This window comes from Protomyctophum parallelum, assembly GCF_964188405.1.
Source record: "Protomyctophum parallelum genome assembly, chromosome: 22".
Classification (NCBI taxonomy): Eukaryota; Metazoa; Chordata; class Actinopteri; order Myctophiformes; family Myctophidae; genus Protomyctophum; species Protomyctophum parallelum.
Genome location: NC_139714.1, coordinates 5,012,972 through 5,033,117, shown reverse-complemented (window position 1 = coordinate 5,033,117; position 20,146 = coordinate 5,012,972). Strand labels below are relative to the sequence as shown.

Sequence of the window (20,146 nt, the reverse complement as noted above, 5' to 3'; positions counted from 1 at the left end):
CGCGGCGCGTGTGCGTTACTGTGGTCCAGACGTCACGTGCACATGTGAATTCGCACGGACACGCTCACCCTTGATGCTTTCACAATTTAAAGGGCAGATATTCCATTTGATCTCTCTGACATACAAAAACTGTACACATATCGGTCTGCTATTTTTGAAAACATTAAAAAATATTGAAAGTGAGAGTGGTTAATTGGTTGGTTTAACAGTATACATATTTATCCCAAGGGAAGTATTAACACAAGCTTGTGACTAAACAATTACTTTTATTTCCAGTTTCCACTTGACAATAACAATATGTTCTCTGAGTGTTTTGCTGCAAGACAGACCTCTGACTGTTACAGTAGCGTCCGAGTTGAGTACCTCAATGGTGTACTTGGCCTCCATGTTGTATCGCATTTTATGTCGTCCGGACGAGATATTATCTTGTCCGGACAAGATAATATCTCGAGATATTATCTTGTTCGAGATATTATCTTGTCCGAACCAGATAATATCTTGTCCGGACGAGAGAATTATTTTTTCTTACCATGGCCACTCAGGGGCTTCGTAATTCCACGTCGAGTGGAAACCTTGCATGTCCAAAACTGTTGCTGTTCAGACAATGGGAAAAGTAACCTATGCGGTCATCCTGTTCCAATGGGTCCAATGGAGTTATTATTTAGTCACAAGCTCTTGTCTTCATACGTTTCATTTGTTCAATATTTATAAAACCCATAGACTGACTTGACCACGTCCACTTAATACTACTTTTGCCGGGGAATGTTTCATAATAAAGGGGCTAGTACCACGCAGATGAGGCAGATTTTACTCTGAAAAGCCTTCCATTAACCCCCAAATCCGGGTGGTATAATTTGCCATTACTACCTCGTGCTACCTCGTCTGATCTCTCTTTAGAAGCGTTAATATTCCAAACACTATAAGCCCGGGCGTCTTGGGGCTATTTCTTTAGAGAATGTACAGTACATCTCCGATGGAGAGGCGAGAATGTGGCTCTTAACCCCTCATACAGTAGGTGACTAAATAGCACATACTATGTGCATATACTATTTATACCTCACAAACCTGTCCGCCTGCTGTTCTAGTGAGCGTCATGTGGAGGAGGCGAGAAGGACGGAGCAGATGATGGAGAGGGAAAGAAGTAGAGCGAGAATGGAGTTCATAAACAGATAACGCGCACACCTCCCCTCATACACACACACACACACACACACACACACACACAATGTGCACTCTTACATGCTGCATGTGTTGAGTGCACATTGTGTGTGTGTGGCACGCTCACATGCGCACACACACACACACAGACATTCACACACACACACACACACACACACACACACACACACACACACACACACACACACACACACACACACACACACACAGTATACTGTAGGTGCGTCACTGGCGCCCACAATTAGAGAGGTTCTATTTGAGCCTTCTCTCTCGGCTCCTTTTAAGTCGGGTGATAATGAACGTAATTTACTGTGCCTTTTCCCAGCATGCATTTAGCCCTGAACGGAGGAGGTTGATTAGAAAGCAACAGTATCATCTCCATTTCTACTCCACTCTGCTCTCTCTCCCTCCCTCCCTCCCTCCCTCTCTCCCTCCCTCCCCACGGTTTGGATTTATGTTTTTCCTCCACTCGCTCTCTCGCTCTCACTTTAAAGGTGTGCGAGTACCTTTGTCATGGAATTGAAGCAAGACTGTCTGAGTGTTGCCATCTGTTTGTACATTTTCGAAACCTTTAAAGGTCCGCTGACACGCCCCGAAATTAATATGGGTGGTACAGCACATCACGTGGTCTGACTGAAAACAGTTTGAAATTGTTTGAGACAGGGCTACGGCGCGCCGCGCTAGCAACAAGTGGCTGCTAGCTAGCTCAGGCTAGCGTTTTTGACGGTACATTTAGGTCATTTTGGCTATAAATGAAATTGAAAAAAAAATATTTTTTCGCTCTAAAATATTCGTTACAATGACATTGAGTTGACGTGTAAGTTTGAGGGGATACTATTGCATACTCGCAATATCGCCTGACGAGTTCCAGAGAGCTGGGATGCAGCTCTCTGTAACCCCGCTAACATGGCCTCAAATTCAGCCTTGTGCAGAGCCCTGTTCACAGGTTCACTGCCTGTCTATAGCAGCATTGCACCGGGCTAAAATGCATATCCGTCTTCAAATATCTTATGTACCGCAGCATTGTTCAAGTGAACTGTGTGTTTATGCTTGTTCTTTGTAATAATCAATATCGCTATGATGATTTATCGCCGCGTCACTCGAGTGACGAGTCCCGTCCCGTGGCCGGGCCATCCAGTCCTATGTCCCCGCCGTGGCGCCGTCATATAGTGCCTCTGCCCGGGGCAGTGGGGCACTGCTGCCGGCTCAAGTAACCTGACCGCTCTCTCTCTCTCTCTCTCACACACACACACACACACACACACACACACACACACACGCTCTCTCTCACACACACCGATATGGGGGGGCAGTCTCTCTCTCTCTCTATCTCGCACACACACACTGCGTCTTGCATCAGCGCGCATACGGAGTGCCTTACGCGGGTGCAGTACTTAGTTTAGACAGTTTTTGGTTTAGACTAGTCATTGGTTAGTCATTAGTCCTACATCTACAACCTATCTCAAACCCTCACCCTAAACCTAACCTCCCACGAGGCAGCACACCTAAACCTAACCGTAACCCATGTCTAACCAATGCTATGTCTAACCAAAGTATGCCTCCCCCTTACGCACCGCAATTCTCTCCCTCCGTATCTCTCTCTCTCTCTCTCTCTCTCTCTCTCTCTCTCTCTCTCTCTCTCTCTCTCTCTCTCTCTAATAATAATAAAACGCATCACAGCGCGACAACTTGTGAAGATTAGATATATTCGAAGAAACTAGCATGTATGGAACCACTGGAAAAAATAACAAGTATCCGTGCGCAACTTGGAGGTCTCCAATAGCCACACTCAGAAGGCATGTGATGTCTTCGTCACCACCAGAAGTATAATGAAACTTTCATCTCATTAATCATTGACATAGCGTTATGTAGGCTATAATGATCAACTTGTGGGTGATTCGTGTAATAATAAATATCGCTATGATGAATTCAAGCCTGGTTGTCCGAGCCGAGTTGAGGCATAGTCTTGCGGACGAGATCATGAGCCTCCGGGGGACTGGGCAGTGGGCATGTGTATACTATACACACACACACACACACACACACACACACACACACACACACACACACACACACACACACACACACACACACACACACACACACATGTACACACACATGCAATGGCACGGAATCTGCCTCTGGCATCTATAGCTCTCTCCCCCGCTGACATGCACTATAGCCACGGCTAAAAGTTGACAGGTTGAGTACACAATACACGTAGGCTACACACACCGCCCCGGTTGTCCGAATGCCTCTCTCTCTCTCTTCGGGCATACACTCACTGAGCCGTCAGCCAAATAAATATACGTAATTCTCATAGATATATCCACCATCCATATATGTGAATGAACTGTATCTGTCTGTGGGCAGGCATATGCCCACATATGAATACATGTGTGTGTGTGTGTGTGTGTGTGTGTGTGTGTGTGTGTGTGTGTGTGTGTGTGTGTGTGTGTGTGTGTGTGTGTGTAGCTGTGTAGTGTGTACACAGACACATGCCCAGTTCAATATGCGCCGGGGACCATAGAGGCTATACGTTCCCCGTGTGTGCAGCCTGCATGACCACTGACCAGAAGAGGCTCAGTGCCCCGGCGGTGAGAGGGGCATTTTGTCATGCGGAGCGACGCGGCGATAAATCATAAGTTCACTTGAACAATGTTGTGGTAGCTATTTGAAGACGGATATGCATTTTAGCCCGGTGCAGTGCCGCTACTCAACCTGTGAGAAGGGCTGAGTGTATGCCGTGGCTGAGTGCATGTCAGCGGGGGAGACCGAGAGAGATGGCCGGGGAAATTCGCCCGGTGCAGTGCCGCTACTCAACCTGTGAGAAGGGCTGAGTGTATGCCGTGGCTGAGTGCATGTCAGCGGGGGAGACCGAGAGAGATGGCCGGGGAAATTCGCCCGGTGCAGTGCCGCTACTCAACCTGTGAGAAGGGCTGAGTGTATGCCGTGGCTGAGTGCATGTCAGCGGGGGAGACCGAGAGAGATGGCCGGGGAAATTCGCCCGGTGCAGTGCCGCTACTCAACCTGTGAGAAGGGCTGAGTGTATGCCGTGGCTGAGTGCATGTCAGCGGGGGAGACCGAGAGAGATGGCCGGGGAAATTAGCGAAATTGCGAATATGCAACAGTTTACCCTCAAACTTACACGTCAACTCAATGTCATTCTAGCGAATATTTTAGAGCGAAAAAATAAATTTTTTCAATTACATTTATAGGAAATATGACTCTAAATGTGACACCAAAATAGTAGCATAAGTTGCTATGCTACTACGGCCACCAAGCCCGGCGAGCCCGCATAGAAGTCGATGGAGAAAGCTTGTCACAGTCTGACGTCACAATCATGATAGCATTGTTTGATATCCTTTATTAGCTCCCGAGGGGCGTGTCAGCGGGCCTTTAATATCGGTATATATGTTGACACATGGAGCTGTCACTGTTTAGTAACATTTAGTCAGTTTCTGTGTGTGCATTGCAAAACACACAAGTATGCTGTTATGAACCCGATCTCACCCAAACACAGTGAAATAACAAATGGATTGACGGATTTGTTGTAATGCTGAAATTGTAAATTATTGCAACCCAATCAAGTGACATTTGTGTTTTTGCGGGAATCCTTGTAAATGCCTGTCCGCTCACGCTCCGCTCACGATGTCAGTGTAAACGCAGTGGTGAATGAGGTCCTATGGCACTAAGCCAAGGAGAGATGGGTGTCGATCCGGGAACCTCCTGAGTCCCAAGCAAGGACGTGTGTAGCAATGTGTTATAAATATCCCCACACCACTGTTAGGTCCTGTTACAGCACCCATTTTGGGTGGGAACCCCTTTTGGTGTTTAAAGCATTATGTCATGCATTTACAAGCTCATATAGCGCGGCAGGTCTGCTATTTTTGAAAAATCGTGAAAATGTGGCGCAAATCTTTGAATATTATTCTTTCAGAGGACGTTTTTAACTCAAATATTTGCTTCTAAGGAAGTCCCTGGAACAACGTACTGTATTTTCAGATGGGTATCGGTGGCCAATTACATATAATTTTTGGGGTCCTTGACATGAAATATTGAGCACCACTGATACAGAAACATTAGGTATTTCAGAAAACTGTCAGAATTTAGAAGATTTTTTTTTTTTTTTCGACGTCAGGCCTAAAAGGCTTAATAACGAATACAAAACGACACAGTTTTACAGTCTATATTAGGGTCAAAATGGCGGTCCGAGGCCTAATTAAACAGGTTGAGAGTCACTGGTCTGGCTACATTCCATATAGAAAAGTCACTCAGACAGTGATGATGACATACAGCAAGGTGCTAACAGCAGGTAACGGACAAGACTGATGGTAGTGGGAGAGGACTAGAAAAACGCAGGAGAAATGGACTGTAAAAACACTCTCGTAAAGACCCCAACAAATCAATAAACACTCATCGGACGCAGAAGTGTGCGTACAAACGCACGCGCACGTGCACGTGCACGTGCAGTGCACACACACACAAACGGACATGTGCTCTCCTTGCCGCAGGTCACGTACAAAGACGCGCGTTTTCTCCTCACTGTTCATTTCATTTCCAATCTCGGTTAATTACTTTTCTACCAGCTGTGAGGAGAAAGGCCGTCTTAATCCTCTGCCATTGTGTCTGCGCGTTTCGCTGTGCGTGTGCGTGCGTGTGTGCGTGTGTGTGTGCGTGCGTGTGTGCGTGTGTGTGTGTGCGTGCGTGTGTGTGCGTGTCCACATGGTGCTCTGATGGGACAGCTTGTCTCCTACAGTACAGCGATGCTCTCTTCAAGTTGAATCTACTACTGGCATGTGGCCAACGTCGCCTCATTGTCTGCACACACACACACACACACACACACACACACACACACACACACACACACACACACACACACACACACCCACACCGGCTGTCTCTTCCATCCCTTGAAGTAATGGCTTCCCTCCACATTCTATTTGCCTCTAACAAGGCCGACCATGGTTGAGTGGCGACGTGTGTGTATGCGCGCTATTGCCGGCTGTGTGTAATGGTGAAAATACTGTGTGACCTGTCAGAGGTTATGGGTGTGTGTATGTGTGTAATGATGAAAACCCAGAATGTCCGGTCAGAGGGGGTGTGTGTGTGTGTGTGTGCGGGTGCGTGCGTGTGCACGCTGTACTTAGGCCTCCCTCGCTCGTCCCCGTGACAGTGAGGGAGCGGATGCCCGCGATACACCCTCTGTCCAACCCGGTGACTTCTTGCAGTCCATTAAGGAGCAATTTTCCTCCCATCATACTGTGTTTCCCTCCACGAGGGAGAGTGTGTGTGCATGCGTGCGTGCACTGGCAGGGAGGTACTTCCATTCTCTAGTCCTTCACACGCCGTTCACTTTTAGTCTAAACCCGCCCTCCTGTTGGCAGTGCTGCACCGGCTCCTAATGCAATTATCAATATTGTAGGAGAGACTGCAATGGGGGTGGTGGGGGTCCAGCCATTCATGTTATGTTAATGCAGTGACAGAGAAAGATAGAGTCTCACCGGTCGGTGTGTGTGTGTGTGTGTTTGTGTGTGTGTGTGTGTGTGCGTGCGTACGAGTGTGCAAGCGAGAAGAACGAAAAAAAAGGACATAATTGCAGGAGAGAGAAACGGAGAATGATGGGTAAACAGATTGAGAGAGAGAGAGACGGAGTCAGGTGGAAGATGGAAGGAGCACCAGATGCCCTCGTGTGTCAGTGTTTGCTGGATGGGGGTGAGGAGGGGTGGGGGGGGGTCTTTTAATTGTGGTTTCAACAATGCCACATTAATTAGTAGTAGGGAATGAGCGTGCGAGCGCCACTCTCTCATGCTTAATGCACAGGAATCCATCTCCGTAATGGCCATATGAACGTTCTGGAAGCAACCGGAGGCAAGTCTGTTTTCATTGTAGCTCAAAAGGCAACACACAGAGAAAACCCCAGACCACAGAAAACCCATTGAATGTTCAAAGTTCAGGTTGTGTAGGTGTAATTAAGGTCATAAAATAGAAAAAAATGAAAAAAATGAAAATTAAAGCCATGAAACCTTTAAGAAAGCGTATGCAGCCGGAGGTACGAGACACCGCCAGCGAACATCCTTCATACTAATTTTTTTGTTATGACATCATTTTCATTGTGCGACACTGCGAACCGCAGTGGTATAGAGTAGGCTATTGTCTGCCATACAATAATCTGTAACATATCATAAACGTTAAATACAGTATACGTATATAATTGTGAAGTGCACTCGGCTTCTAAATGCCCCATTTTCACAGCCAGGCGGAATTGTGCTCAAACCATGACAGGCTGGCCGTTTTTTTAAATTGCATCATGCTGAAACATACAGCATCTTTTAATAAGCCTTTAACAGGATTGTTTAATGACTCCCGGACGATTATGAAAACCATAGAAATCCATTTTTAGCTGTATGTGGTATTAAATAAAAGTTATTGGCGTCATTTAACATCAGTTAGGGCCATAACAAGGGCTTTCAATGACAAAATCAACCAGCAGCATTCAGTGTAATGTTGTGAATTTGTTGCCGTCTATCCTCCAGCTTGTGCCCACAGGGTCCGTCCCTTTTGTTTTGCTAGCATCCTTCCATGTCGTTTTAAGCCTGTAAAAAGTGCACAGCCAAAACGCTCAGTGTTAATTTTACTAGGAAAGCTTGCAAATGGAACCAAATGGACCCTTACTTGTCTTGTAACACTTGAGAGTGTGCAAATGGAACCAAACAGACCCATAAGGGTCCGTTTTGTTCCATTTGCACACCCCTCAGAGTTAAATGAATCCTCACGTTTTCACGGTGTGTCTGTGAACTGGCTGCCATTGGCTCATTGGTGTGGGGCGGTGGTGCATTACGAGGCTTTCCCTCTGCTTATCACTGGACTGTGAAAGTCACCTAACCGGATTAGCCCGCGGCTCGCCTGCCTGGATGAGACGGGCCCAGCAGGAGGCCTCCACACACACTGTGTGTGTGTGTGTGTGTGTGTGTGTGTGTGACTAACTACTACAAAAGTTCCCACAAGTATAGTCACATTTGAGAAACCACCATTGTGAGGACAATGGTCCTGACCCTCAAAAGACAAATGGTTGTTTTATGCAAATAGATATTCATAATAAAATATGGTATGCTTACAACTGCGAACACGTATATATTCAGGTTACTGATAAGATTAGGCATTTAGAGGTTAGGTTTAGGGGTGAGAGTTACCCATGATACATATCTAGTTGCGTGCTGGCATTGCGCACTGACAATAGGCGATTTACAAGCTCACAACTGCTTTAGGATTATGGTCACTAATTGCAAATAAAATGGCAAAAATGGCATTCGTGAAATTGTGGTCCTAGAAATGTTGATATGTCCTCTCAAGTATAGTAGTGTACATGTGTGAGTGTGTCTAAAAGTTGGGCAGGAAAGCGAGAGGAACAGAGAGGGCCAGTCAGAGTTCCAAAGAGAATGAAACAAAGAGAGCGATAGAATTAACAGAGTCAGAGGAGAGGAAGTGGAGAATACAAAGAGACCTAAAAGGCAATCAATGTCGCTCCTCCTTTTTCCCATCATTCTCGCACGCACGCACGCACATACATGCTCGCACAAGTTCACTTTCAGTGTACTGTATTTAGGGCCAGTTGAGAACCCCTGGTTTAACAGATGGACTGCTTGCTACAGTATCTGGGTTATATTTTGACCAGGAGCATTTTAAGCCAGGATTTATTTATTAATTCACCTCATATTGCCATGATTTTCACCCGTTCAACCCTTATTTTGAGGGGGCCAAAACCGGATGTTACAAATATTACTACTACTGTGTGTGTCGTATGTAGGATGTGTAGGATCACAATGTCAGCTATGGGCCGTGGAATCAACCTTGTTTTGACCAGAAATTGGAGATGAAGGTGATTGAAAGAAACATAATACAGTGGCTGCCGGTGCAAGAAATTCAAGATAGCGCACTTGTTGACATCTTCAGCTAGCAACCCAATGCTAGTAGCATCTCGACTCCATCGATCAAAAGCACTATAAAATACCAATTGGCATGAACCTACACTAATGGCGGCCAGACTAACGCAAATGACGCGAATTCACGCTAATGCCGGGTTCCGAGTTTATACATGTGCTGGAGCCCAGGGGCCTCGATTGATCAGGGCCACTGGCTATCATATAGATCAATCAATCAAAAATATAGGCCTCATGTTGCCAAGTGAGTCACTCACTCACTTCAAATATTGTTATTTGCATCTACCAAGTTGAACTGCCCTGGATGTACTTGCTGTGCCCTCACCTTCTTAAATGAATGGCCCAAGTGATTTATTTCTTCTAATATTGTTCTTTTTTTTTAACCAAAGGGCCCATTTGGTTAGGTTTGTACCCTAGCAGAGTTACAAATGGAAAACATCACGCTGATTTAGTAGTTCTTCAAACATATATTAGTCTATGTGTTTGTCTCTCTTGTTTATTTCTCCAGTCCTGGTTTTCTTTCTTCCAGTGTTTCTGTTTCTCCCTCACTCTCGGTCTCTTGCTCTCCTTTACTTCTCACTCTCTCCTTTTCCCTCTATTGTCTCTTTGCATCGTTTTAAGAATCTGTCTTTCTTCGTGTGTGACCTTTTTGCTGTTTAAAGCTCCAGTATTCCAATGAATACACCCCCCACACACACAGTTCAGAGTCTGACATTCAGTGAATTTAGTGTTCATCTAATTCTTGCTATGCTCCTGCAAACAATGCATATGATTCAGTTGTTTAATAATAATGACCTTTCCCCCTATCGTGTCGAACCACACTCATCTCTGTGCTCGCCCTTCCCTCCTCTCTCTCTCTCTCTCACTCTGTGTCTCTCTCCTGCAGTGAAAGGTTCTTTGTCAGGCTGAATAAGAGCGGAGTCCCCAAGTCACCGGAGAAGACAGAGAGACAATGCACGCTCTTTGTGGTGAGACTTAAGCTCTGTGTACACAAGCACTGCCAATGGGAACCGCTGGGCCAGCCAGCGATATATTGAAATCAAACTATATACATTTGTCATCACAGACAGTAACAGGATATAGGTATAGATAAACCCAGGCAGAAACTGAGGCCGATTTGTTCTCGGAAATACAAAAGAAAAAGAAGACGCGAAACAAAATAATAATAACACAATATACAGTATATATTATGTTTTTATCATAAAGCCCAAGGGTGTCAACCAAAAATAGTGAAAATAGCCGCTATTTTCACTATTTCTGAATCATTCGTACTGTAACATTTCCTGAACATGTTCGCAAAAGCTTATTTTAAACCCGGATAAAACCATCAGCATTATGCGACGCGGTAGCATACAGTATGCATACAGCATACAGTATTATTGTGAATAATATTAAGCTGAAGACAGCTGTATATGTTTTTTTTATTATATTCGTTTTTATTAGGTTTTTTATAGACATGATAAAACAAGACATACATGACAATGACACATGCACCAGACTATGTAATGTTTAATAAACGAGTGAACGCAAAGCTGTATATCATCCCACTTTTATTTCATGGCTACTTAGGATTGCAATTAACTTTGCGACGTAAGCAGAGGCACAGCGGCCGCCCGCTATCGACTAATAGCAGACCGCAGAATGCAATGTAATTGACCAATCAGGACCGAGCATTCAACCAAGCCGTGTAATAAGCACACAGTAATAACATTGTCCTCGCCCCAAAGTCCTATTTAGTTAACCCTTGGCATGAATGCACCTTAGGCTATAGAAGGGGTTCTGTTATATCTAGCTGAGTGGGTTCAGAGCACTGTTGATTTAGTTGACTAATACTATGACGAAATATGTTCGTCGACTACCTTTTTTCCACTGACGAAAACTACATGGAAACTAAATGAAAACTAACCTATGATGACTAAAAAGTAAGACTAAATATATAGACGATTCCGTCAAAAAAAACAAGTCATTTTACAATTGGTTGCATGCTGAGAATAGCAGAACTACAAGCTAACAATGCGTGTAAAATCCGCCATTATGACGGCATCAAGGCCCGCCAAATGCATTTTAGTCGACTAAATCAACTGTAGATTTAGTCGACTAAAATCCTAGATCCTAAAACTAGATTAACACTAAAACATTCCTGGTGACAAAAATGTGACAAAACTAAACGAAAACTTTATTCAAAAGACTATGACTAAAATCAAAATGTGCTGTCAAAATCAACACTTTTCAGAGTAGGGCTGCAATTATCAATTATTGTCTTAACGATTCTTCTATCAGTTTCTTTATTGATTAATCATTCCATTAATAAATAAATATATTACAATAATGTATATGTCAATGAATCAATGATACACTTAAGCATTATTTTATTTACCTATATTATAATAATAAGATGTTTTAGGGTGGAAAAGAATCATGGCACTCCATCTTTAATATAACTTGTAGCTTGGCTGTTTTAGCTGGGGGTTTCTTTGTTAGTTTTTTTGGAAGGATTTGAATGATATCCCCAAATAAGGATTGGTTTTTAATCAATTATAACATTTTCAATTTATTTTATTTTATTGATTAGTCCAACTGTTGCACCCCTGTTTTACATTTGGTACTTTTAAGTATGTTTCAATGACAGTTACACTACAATACTAAAATACTGTTCTGTGTGGTTCATTCAGGATCTTGGAAGCAGTGATCTGAGGAAGGACGTTTACATCGTTGTGCACATCATACGAATAGGTACGAGATGACACATGAGATTGTTATTCCACAGAGAGAGTTAATGGATTTTCTCTTTGCCTTTTAATACGGAAAGGGGTTTTGACCGTGTGCGTGTGTGTGTGTGTGTGTGTGTGTGTGTGTGTGTGTGTGTGTGTGTGTGTGTGTGTGTGTGTGTGTGTGTGTGTGTGTGTATGCAGGGAGGATGGGTGCCGGGGAGAAGAAGAATGTGTGTAGCGCCCAGTACAGGAGGCCATTTGGCTGCGCTGTGGTCAGCATCGCGGACCTCCTCACAGTCGACTCCAAGGAGGACCACCACCTCAAAGTTTATGCGTAAGTCTGACCAGCTGAGTGTTGACCTGATTGTTTGCCACAACTCTGGATATTTCAGCTAGTTTAACGATCAGTCTCTCCTCAGTCCACTGTGCCTCAAGGTTGGGAATCTGCTCCCTGCGGTGGTAGAAGAGTTGCCAAGCTATTTTTCACCATGTGTTCAAGAGACCTGGAAATAGAACACTGGCATAACTGGCACACTTGTTGGGCGGTTCTTTTAACCTTAGCATCGTAATAACAATGGCGACAGGCTATAGACAAGATTGATTTAAAGTGCAACTTAGAAATGTGAACAGCACTATAGCACAGATTTTCTCACCACTCGTTTTTAGGAAGAGAAAGGTAAAAAAAAAAAAAAGTCAAATTGGGCAGATACGTTGGTCTCTTCTAGTGACTGGTTAGCAGAAATGGAATCATTATTGCTCTAAGGCAATGTCAGGAATGTTTTTTCATAAATAGTCAATAGTCAACAAGCGCATAGCGCACCACATTGCTGTGATGGGAAATTTAGAAAAAAATGTGTAAATGACTAAATGGCCAAAATGTGGACACCAGGTTGAAAGTGATTAAGATAGAAATTGAGATTAACAGGATGACAGCTCTGTCTGCTATTGTGAAAATGCTGCAAACACTGTGTAACTGTGTCAACTCCTCCCGACGGAAAAACATTGAGTATAAATCACACTCACCATAATCAAGGGCAGCACGCTGCATGGAACCATGCCAAGCCCGAAAGCTACTATTCCTTCGCTAGATTAGAGTAACACCATTTTTCAAGCCTGCACTTTTTTTGTTAGTTTTTAAATTCTACTCCAGTAGGTCGGCGTAGTACTTCTCCAAACAGCAGGGAGAGCACTCTGGTCTGCTATCCTGCGGGGACACAGAGGGATGCCGTCAACACAGTGGCCTGACCTAAATTACATCTGTCCCAGATGGACAAATATACCCAGAAACATTAGTTATAATAGCCTTTATTTATTTTTGTGTTTGTTTGTTTCTTTTATATCGTCATTTGTTTAGTTCACACTCAAAGCATCTTTGAGTGTCTAGAAACTATGTATTTTAGTATTATTAGGACTATTATTATCATGAGATTTGGCAGGATAAAAGGTAATAATTTCCATCTGAATAATTGTGAAAATGTGGCGCAAATGTTTGAATATATATTCTTTCAGAGCGAAAAATCTGCCTGGAACAACATATTTTCAGATAGGAGTCGGCGGCCAATTACAGATAATTTTGAGTGTCCTTGACATGAAAATGTTTGAGAACGACTGACATAGAAACATGGGTTTTTCAGAAAAGACATTTGTAGAATCGTCCTCAGGTCTAAATGGTTATTATAATCATTGTACGCTCTGGATTTATTTGAATGATCAATCAAGAGAATGTATTCCAGGTTGAAGGAATGGAACTAACGTAGTAGGCCTATACTTTACATTTCAGTACCACAATGTTTTTTTTTTCAAGATTTAAAAAAAGAATACTTTTTTTTTAATATTTTTATTGTATCCTATTATTTGAGTGCCTTACTTGCGATATGGAAGTAATGGAGAAACACAAGTTGTGTCCAAAAATAAATGCTGACGGGTGGACAACTGTGTGTGCTAATGTCAGGTGTAACACGGAGACGGAGTGGTACCAGATCCATGAGAACATCATCAGGAAGGTCAACTCTAGATACAACCTGTCCGGCTCCAACAGCGGTAAGACTCTCTCCCTGTTTGTTCACCTGCATTTTTTGACTTTCACATTCTTTACGTTGTGGCTCGAGCCTGTCTGGACGAGGGTCTGTCAGCAGGAGTAGTGTTGTAGTACTCGAGTCCTTCCTTGTCTCATCTCGAGTCCGGTCTCCAGTCCACAGTTTCATTCACTCTTTCTCGTCTTGGTCTCGCCCTTCATTTGGACTTGGACTTGACCCGGTCTTGGGACCAAGGGACTCTTTCCCCACCGACAGGGGTGAGCTGACGCTCGGGCTATCCATAGGGCCCGCCCTGGTATAGTTTGAAAATGCACGCAAGCCCGCACAGCCATTCTCAGTTTTCGCACCTCGCTAAACTCGTTTAGCAAGTTAAATGCATAATTATGATAAGACTAAAGTTTGCCCATTATGCAAATACATAGAATAAAAATAGGTTAATACATGGGTCGAGGGGTTATTTCAATCACTGATCGCTCACATGCACCTGCGTCGTGCGCGCAACATTGCCCCACTAGTTAAAACCCCACCGAGTCCACTCACAAGTCACTACAATGCAATGGAATCATTGTATTATCCCCATATTATGAGGAGTCCATTCACATTAACATTATAAGAGAGCTGTCTGGCACTTATAGACAGCTAACAGAGCACAGCTGATGCGCCTACCTGCTTTCACAGTGTTTTCTGTACCTATGTAATGCCTCCCGTCGGTCTCTGTCTCGACTCGGACTCCACTCCCTCCCATCATAGTACTCATATAATGATGATGAGCATAGATCAAAAAAGCAGAAATCAAATCAAAAACCAAAAACAGACTGTTACATAATGCACATGCAATAAAATGCATTGACGACATGAAATAAGTACACAAATACAAACGCGCACATGCATACAGTAGATGTCGGAGGGGGTGTTCATAGAATTCCATTTTAGAATTCCATTTTGAAGTGTTCAGCCATGCAAACCCCAGATTCGGCGCAACTCTTAGCTTAGCTATAGTCACTTAGCTTGTCAGCACAACGTCATGCCAATTTATGTCACAGTCACAGTGCTGGACTGAAGCTCCTGTTTGGTGTAATCGGATCAATCTCGGCACAAGGTTGTCTCCACAGGAAAAGAAGATCCAGGTCCAATGTATTTTGCAAATAACAAAAATAGTACAAGGTCATGAGTGAAAGCGATGCAGAGCTTTCAGCTATTTCTGCTCTTCCTTGTACGACAAAGTGGTTATGGAGCTAGTCAAAAACAAAATAGTTTGTCAACTCTCTGCAGAGAGTGAGGAGGGAGTATACTTTGTTAATTGCATGCTTATTTTACATCATATGCGTTGGTTACACTTGATTTCAACTTGTACACACATTTACACAGTGCGGCGGCAGTGGCTCAGGGGTAGAGTGGCTGAATGGGAACCAGTTCAAACCCGGGCTCCCCCAGAGCTAGTATCGAAGTGTCCTTGAGCAAGACTCTGAACCCCTAATTTCTCCCGATGTGCAGGTTGGTGCCTTGCATGGTTTCCTCCGGCATCAGTGTGTGAATGGGTGAATGTAATGCACAATCTCTGTAAAATAAATGCACTATTTACCATTTACCCAGGTTTTGCTAACACAAATGACAAAAAACAACCACCAAACTTGCAGCTTATTTGTGGAATATTTGGAGCAACATTACGCTGGTCTTTCCTGTTGCCAGTAACAGCAGAGCACAGCAAAGTTTGCAGCTGAGTCAATTCGCATACATTTGTTTTTAAAAAAGGTTATCGCTTACGAACTTTGCTGAAGGCTGTTGTTTTACTCACAGAAGTGACTAATTTATGGTGTATTAGCAGATTCAACCAATTCAGATTTAAATCTTCTGCTGTTTCTATAATCCATGCGGCTCGTTGCACAGGATGGGGTGGTAATTGGATGAGGCACATATCAACGCACGCACGCGCGCACGCATGCACGCGCGCGCACTTGCAAAGACAAACAAAGACTTGTTGGAATCTTCAAGTGCGATCTCCTGCGTCAGCACTGAACTCAGAAGATCCATAATTACTTGAAGGAGAAGACACACAATTTGGAGAGATATTACACAATCCCAAATAATCTTGGAAGAGAGCGGAGGGATGTGTCTGTAATTACATCAGCTGACACAAAGCCATTTAGAGTAGGCGCCAGGGCTTAACGCCTTGCAAGTTAATGAGAACGACAATAAAAGACTGCAGCATGTAAGCCTGAATTCTCCAGAGAGAGAGAGAGACTCACCTTTGAATAGAGACGTAACATGCTTTAGAATTGGATAGATGAGCTTGTAAATTCAGGAGAGAAAGTGGAAATGTATTTCAGCAACATTTTAAATAAGGCAATGGGGACAGAGCAGGGGATCCTAAGTCATGCGTTCTCTTATCTCAATTGAAATTCCCATGAAATGGCGATCCATTTTCCACATGGACATTTAAAGCGCTAAGTGTCTGTATTCTATCAGATAATGCACTCGCTTACTCTTCACAGATAACGCTTATAAATGTGCGGATAGTGTGACTCATGCTAGCTGTGGAAGTCACAGAACATCCACAGATTGTAGGTTCCCTATATGTTGTGGAATTTTGGTGCCATTCCCTCCCAACAGATATGATATTTTTCAGCTCAATTGGCTGTTTTAACCACTGCTAACATGTTTTGACGACACATCTTATGAGCTTATAGAACTGCTATTTTCAAAATGTTCACATGCCCAATGTAGGGACGCCATTGTGTACGGCAGAGCAGCTCAAGTGTGTCTTATTGAGTGGATACTGGAGAGACGCTTTTTTCTTTTTTCTTCCCCCCAGAACTTGTACTTGTAATTTGCTTTAATTTGGCTTTAACACTCTCTCCCACACACATGCGCGCGCGCACACACACACACACACACACACACACACACACACACACACACACACACACACACACACACACACACACACACACACACACACACACACACACACGCACACAACGCAGACACTAGCATTATGCAAATTAATGCAGTGCCATGATTACCGGAGACTTACTGTTTCCACTGCAAGTGAATAATTCCCAAGCAGGGTCCACTTTACAGTGTCTGTGTGCACGCGCGCACGCACACACACACACACACACACACACACACACACACACACACGCACACACGCACACAACGCAGACACTAGCATTATGCAAATTAATGCAGTGCCATGATTACCGGAGACTTACTGTTTCCACTGCAAGTGAATAATTCCCAAGCAGGGTCCACTTTACAGTGTCTGTGTGCACGCACACACACACACACACACACACACACACACACACGCACACAACGTAGACACTAGCATTATGCAAATTAATGCAGTGCCATGATTACCGGAGACTTACTGTTTCCACTGCAAGTGAATAATTCCCAAGCAGGGTCCACTTTACAGTGTCTGTGTGCACGCGCGCACACACACACACACACACACACACACACACACACACACTCACACTCACACACGATTACGATATGATGGCTGGTTATTCACTTAGAGTTTGGTGTCCTTTTGCTATGCTTTGAGGCACATTGATGGCCAATAATTGTCCATATAAGCTGATCCCTGATCCTTTTCTGGCATTGCAGAGCGCCAGGAGTTTCTTTAGTCAGTGGCCGTGTACTCCCACGTTGCAGTCTCCAAGCCTGCTACAGTAAGTTGGTATTTGAGCTGAGTGTATATATCATGCTCAAAAGGCTGGCAACTGCAGCACTTGATGAGCTCAAGTTAAGTTGCAAAACGTTAAGCTCAGTCCCAAACAAAGTCAGACAAACTGAGTTAAACAATATGCGTGTTTGGTGCCTCCCAGCATGGCCAGTTGGCTGGTATTGATGCATCATTATATAACCTGGCGCAGATTTTGGATTTTTTTTGTGTTGTTGTTTTTGTTGTTGTTGTTGATGCTGAGTTTCGTAGCACTGTATTCTGCCATTTGATGGATTTTCCTCGCAAGCAGTGTGCACACTTATCATCTGACTTCCTACACCCACACTTTCTGATATTATGAACAATAAGGTCATCACACGGCTAGCACTTTCGATATCAAATGACACTGATCATCCCCTGTATCGCTTCTTTAACCTCATGCCATGTGGACAAAGATACAGAACCTTGCCATGGGAGAGTTTTGTTCCCTCAGCCATCGCGGCATTAAACAAACTGTCCCGCCGATAGGATGGGTCTGCATACTGTTGGGAACTCATGTGTTTTGTATTGTCTTGGTGTTTAGGTGCTCTGTGTTGTTTTTGATGTGTGTGTTGAACAGACTGTGAAGACAATAAAGATTATTATTATAGGTTAATCTACTGCCAGCAAAGCACCTGGCCACATATCATTTTACGACACTGACTGTTGCAAGCATGGGTTCTGGCCGTGAAACTGAAAACGTTGCGTTGGTTGTGACGTGTCATGTGAACTACAGCAATGACAATTGTGCTGTACCTCGCACCGGGTGTAAGATACTGTAGGGCCAAGTTAAATTAACATGCAGGATTTGAAACCTTTAAAACCGGAAAAATAACCTGTCATTTTTTGAGTGGTGCAACCACTCCAAGGAACAGCAATGTCCCTATACCTGTGGGTCTGGAAGTTCTGGGGACCCACCGGGAACCCCCACACGGAGTTGCACCACTCAGTTCACACGGGTGTGATTTTTTTTATTTTAGCGTTGGCCAAGCTTGCAGCGTGGCACAAAGAAACATCTTGAAAGAACTACTGAATCAGAAGGCATTTATGTATTTTTATGTATAAAATCTAAAATGACACAGACTGTTTCCCGATTTTAGTGGGTTGTTAAACAATTGTTTTACTGCGTGTCGTTTAATTTCCCAGCCAGTGCCACGTTCATTATTAATGTCCCCGGAGGGCAATTTGATTTGCAGCAGTTCATAGAGGTTTGAAACATAAAAACAGTGCAGAAGCAACAGACATGCGACAACATATATAGGACAACATGGCATGAGCACATCTGTGCAATTGATAAAAAGGATAAGAAAATAAAAGAGTAGCCAACCCAGTACAGTACAGTGTGAAGCATCATAGCATCATAAAGGGCCAAGAGCCAAGTGATGGGCAGTGGCACTGTGTGCTTTTAAGCGTTTTAGAACAGGGAAAACATTAAAGTATGTTTCATACAGTGGGTTATCCTTGTCCATACAGTGCTGGTTCATAGTGTTCCTCTGAAGCCTTACAGTATGTGACTGTAACCCCCCCCCCCCCCACATGTAGGAGTTATGGAATAGCATGCACCATAATTAGAGGCTTTCAATTTATTATCTGTACTGTCGGAAGAAAAGATATGCACATCCCAATTGAATTTACAATATAATGTACTGTCAGGAGAACAATTAAAACTGCGTAGTGGAGTGCGGTGGAGTGAACTAGAGCAATGTGTCTAGGTCTGTGCATATTTATTTAGAGAGTGTGGCCATGTGCATGCATGCCTATTCATTTCATGTCTTGGTTGGTGTGCACAGATGTGTGAATCGTGTGTGTGTGTGTGTGTGTGTGTGTGTGTGTGTGTGCGTGCATGCGTGTGTGCACATGCAGTGGTCTCGCTGTGTCGTTCTCCTGAGCAGACCTGGCTGTGTGCCAAAAGGCTCTCATTAACAGCCCATTAGCCAGGGAGAGATCAACAATGGATGTTTGGTAACAGAGACAGCGGGCTCATGCACTGCAGTTCTTATTAATGGCCTAGAAGGTGTCTCTTTCAGTTGTTAGTTTAAAGTCTTCTTTCAATTATTTTGACTACCGGTAGTCCATACTCGTTTGGGGATATGAGCGTATTCCTTTTTTTTTCTTTCTTTTGCCAAATGCGGCGAATTTGGTTGGTCTTTACACTGTCAGAGTGGCGACACGCTTTGATCTCGCCACAAAGCGGGTGCCTATGTGGGCTATAGTTCCAAACATTGGAAATATCCCATTGAGATAGAATGAGCACGTCCACATTCCATTGTTACAATCGGAGTCAACGCTGGTGTCACCACTCTCTTACCACTCGGAGTAAAACCTACTTGAGTAGGTTAATAGATGCCTTAATCTTGGCGCCAATTTCGTCCTAAAATTTTGAGCATGGGATATTTGTCACTTATGTATAACGGGTGTCCCCGGCGGTGTTATGCGATGCTCAGCCAATCACATCGCAGAATGGCACACCTTTCAACCAATCACAACGGCCCCTCCGTCCTCAATTCCGGTGCCATACATGGTCATTTTGCGTCCACTACTAAAAACCATTAGTTACGAATTACA

The 20,146-nt window shown here is 43.8% G+C and overlaps 1 protein-coding gene across 1 annotated transcript in view; it reads left to right on the top strand.

Moving 5' to 3' along the window:
- The window catches only part of dock4b (dedicator of cytokinesis 4b), a 207,150-nt gene that overhangs the window by 69,254 nt on the left and 117,750 nt on the right, over positions 1 to 20,146 (top strand). The window contains exons 9-12 of the mRNA XM_083757446.1: positions 10,009 to 10,090; positions 11,795 to 11,855; positions 12,035 to 12,167; positions 13,785 to 13,873. Coding sequence (XP_083613572.1) covers positions 10,009 to 10,090; positions 11,795 to 11,855; positions 12,035 to 12,167; positions 13,785 to 13,873 — 365 coding nt within the window. The remainder of the gene's footprint in view (positions 1 to 10,008; positions 10,091 to 11,794; positions 11,856 to 12,034; positions 12,168 to 13,784; positions 13,874 to 20,146) is intronic.